Source organism: Cebus imitator, unplaced genomic scaffold, assembly GCF_001604975.1.
Source record: "Cebus imitator isolate Cc_AM_T3 unplaced genomic scaffold, Cebus_imitator-1.0 Scaffold737, whole genome shotgun sequence".
NCBI classification, from domain to species: domain Eukaryota; kingdom Metazoa; phylum Chordata; class Mammalia; order Primates; family Cebidae; genus Cebus; species Cebus imitator.
This window is the reverse complement of record NW_016108052.1, coordinates 798,989-801,065: the sequence shown is the minus strand read 5'-3', so window position 1 is coordinate 801,065 and position 2,077 is coordinate 798,989. Positions and strand designations below refer to the sequence as shown.

The window sequence follows — 2,077 nt, the reverse complement described above, 5'->3', positions numbered from 1 at the left end:
AAAAAAAAGAAAAAGAAAAACAAAACCCATAAACACTTAAGATTCACATGCCAATGAATAAGCACTAGCGTCTGCAGAAAGTGGTCCCACAAACCTCTGTGAAAAACAGCTTTGTCATGAGCTGTGCCTCCACCGGCAACAGCAACAACTAACCCTCACCTAGTAGTCCCTAAGTGCCAGGCACTGTTCTAAGCAGTTTACATGTATGAACTCATCATCATGCTATCAATCTCATGGTGTATGATTATTATCCTCATATTACAAATGAGAAATGGAGGCACAGAGCATTAACTTGCCCAAGTTATCCAGCTACTACATGGCACGGCTGGAAGGTGAACTCAGGCAGCCTGGCTGGTAATCACTGTGTTACAGGGCAAAGGCACAGCTGACAGAGGGTGACTCCTAGTGATGTTCACCCTGAACGTGATCTGTCAGCTGTGGCAGGAAGTGACAGGCATTCACTTTCCTAGGCAGGAGACACTCAATCTTCACCCTATGCTCAAGGATGTGGAAAGCACCCAGTGTTACAGGTCTGTTTCCACCTCATTCCATTATCTCACTTTGAGGGCAGATGACACCCCTTAGGTATGAAAACCTGGCAAACAAATAGTTCCCCAAATGTGTCCTTATGATGAAAGGCGAAAGGAGCACTGGGTCCCCAGTCAAGAGACCTGGGTGTGTGTTTCAACTCAGCCACACACTTGCTATGTGATCTTGAGCAAGCTACTTAACCTCTCCTAAGCCTCAACCTTTTAGAATGAAGGGAGGCTCTCAGTGGTTTTCTGACACTTTTAGGAGCACAGATCCCTTTCTTCACTGGGAAGCCCAATTCTTTGAAACAGAGGAAACCAGTGGTTCTCTAGCTGCAGGTACCCAGGGAAGGCAGCCCCACCGTGCCTCCCGGCTGTCCCCTCCCCCTCCCCTGGGTGCTGGAAAATGACTGGGACTCAATCAGATGACACAAGGCACACCAAGCAGACAGGCACACGGTGAGCAGAGGTTCTGGGGTGACAAGGAAGGCACAGAATGGCCAGAACACAGACGCTCACAAGTGCAAATACCAGGAAGCAGCTGCCCAAGGAAGAGACTAAAATCGTATCGTTGAGAGAATGCAGATTTGTCTCCATGTTTCCACGTTGCAGCAGAAAATTTACTTAGTGTGGTAGAGTTGGCTTTGTGGGACACAGCTGGACAAGAAGATTATGATCGCCTGAGGCCCCTCTCCTACCCAGACACTGATGTTATCCTGATGTGTTTTTCCATCGACAGTCCTGATAGTTTAGAAAACATCCCAGAAAAGTGGACCCCGGAAGTCAAGCATTTCTGTCCCAACGTGCCCATCATCCTGGTTGGGAATAAGAAGGATCTTCGGAATGATGAGCACACAAGGCGGGAGCTAGCCAAGATGAAGCAGGAACCTGTGAAACCTGAAGAAGGCAGAGATATGGCAAACAGGATTGGCGCTTTTGGGTACATGGAGTGTTCAGCAAAGACCAAAGATGGAGTGAGAGAGGTTTTTGAAATGGCTACGAGAGCTGCTCTGCAAGCTAGACGTGGGAAGAAAAAATCTGGGTGCCTTGTCTTGTGAAACCTTGCTGCAAGCACAGCCCTTATGCGGTTCATTTTGAACAAGTGCTGTTTATTAATCTTAGTGTATGATTACTGGCCTTTTTCATTTATCTATAATTTACCTAAGATTACAAATCAAAAGTCATCTTGCTACCAGTATTTAGAAGCCAACTATGATTATTAATGATGTCCAACCTGTCTGGCCCACCAGGGTCCTTTTGACACTGCTCTAACATCCCTCCTCTGCACTCCCACCTGATACACCAGGCACTAATTCAAGGAATTTCTTAACTTCTTGCTTCTTTCTAGAAAGAGAAACAGTTGGTAACTTTTGTGAATTAGGCTGTAACTACTTTATAACTAACATGTCCTGCCTATCACCTGTCAGCTGCAAGGTACTCTGGTGAGTCACCACTTCAGGGCTTTACTTATTAACAGATTTTGTTGGCATAGCTCTGGGGTGGGTGGTTTTTTGAAAATGGGCTGAACCAGAAAAGCCCAAGTCCAT

The 2,077-nt window shown here is 46.3% G+C and overlaps 2 protein-coding genes across 3 annotated transcripts in view; one reads left to right on the top strand and one right to left on the bottom strand.

Annotated features, from left to right (window-relative positions):
* The window catches only part of TBC1D2B (TBC1 domain family member 2B), a 79,257-nt gene that overhangs the window by 42,065 nt on the left and 35,115 nt on the right, over positions 1 to 2,077 (bottom strand). The window lies entirely within an intron of this gene.
* On the top strand, positions 1,142 to 2,042 carry LOC108296753 (transforming protein RhoA). Its single transcript, XM_017519335.2, has one exon. The coding sequence runs from the start codon at positions 1,250 to 1,252 to the stop codon at positions 1,586 to 1,588; it is 339 nt and encodes a 112-aa protein (XP_017374824.1). The 5' UTR covers positions 1,142 to 1,249; the 3' UTR covers positions 1,589 to 2,042.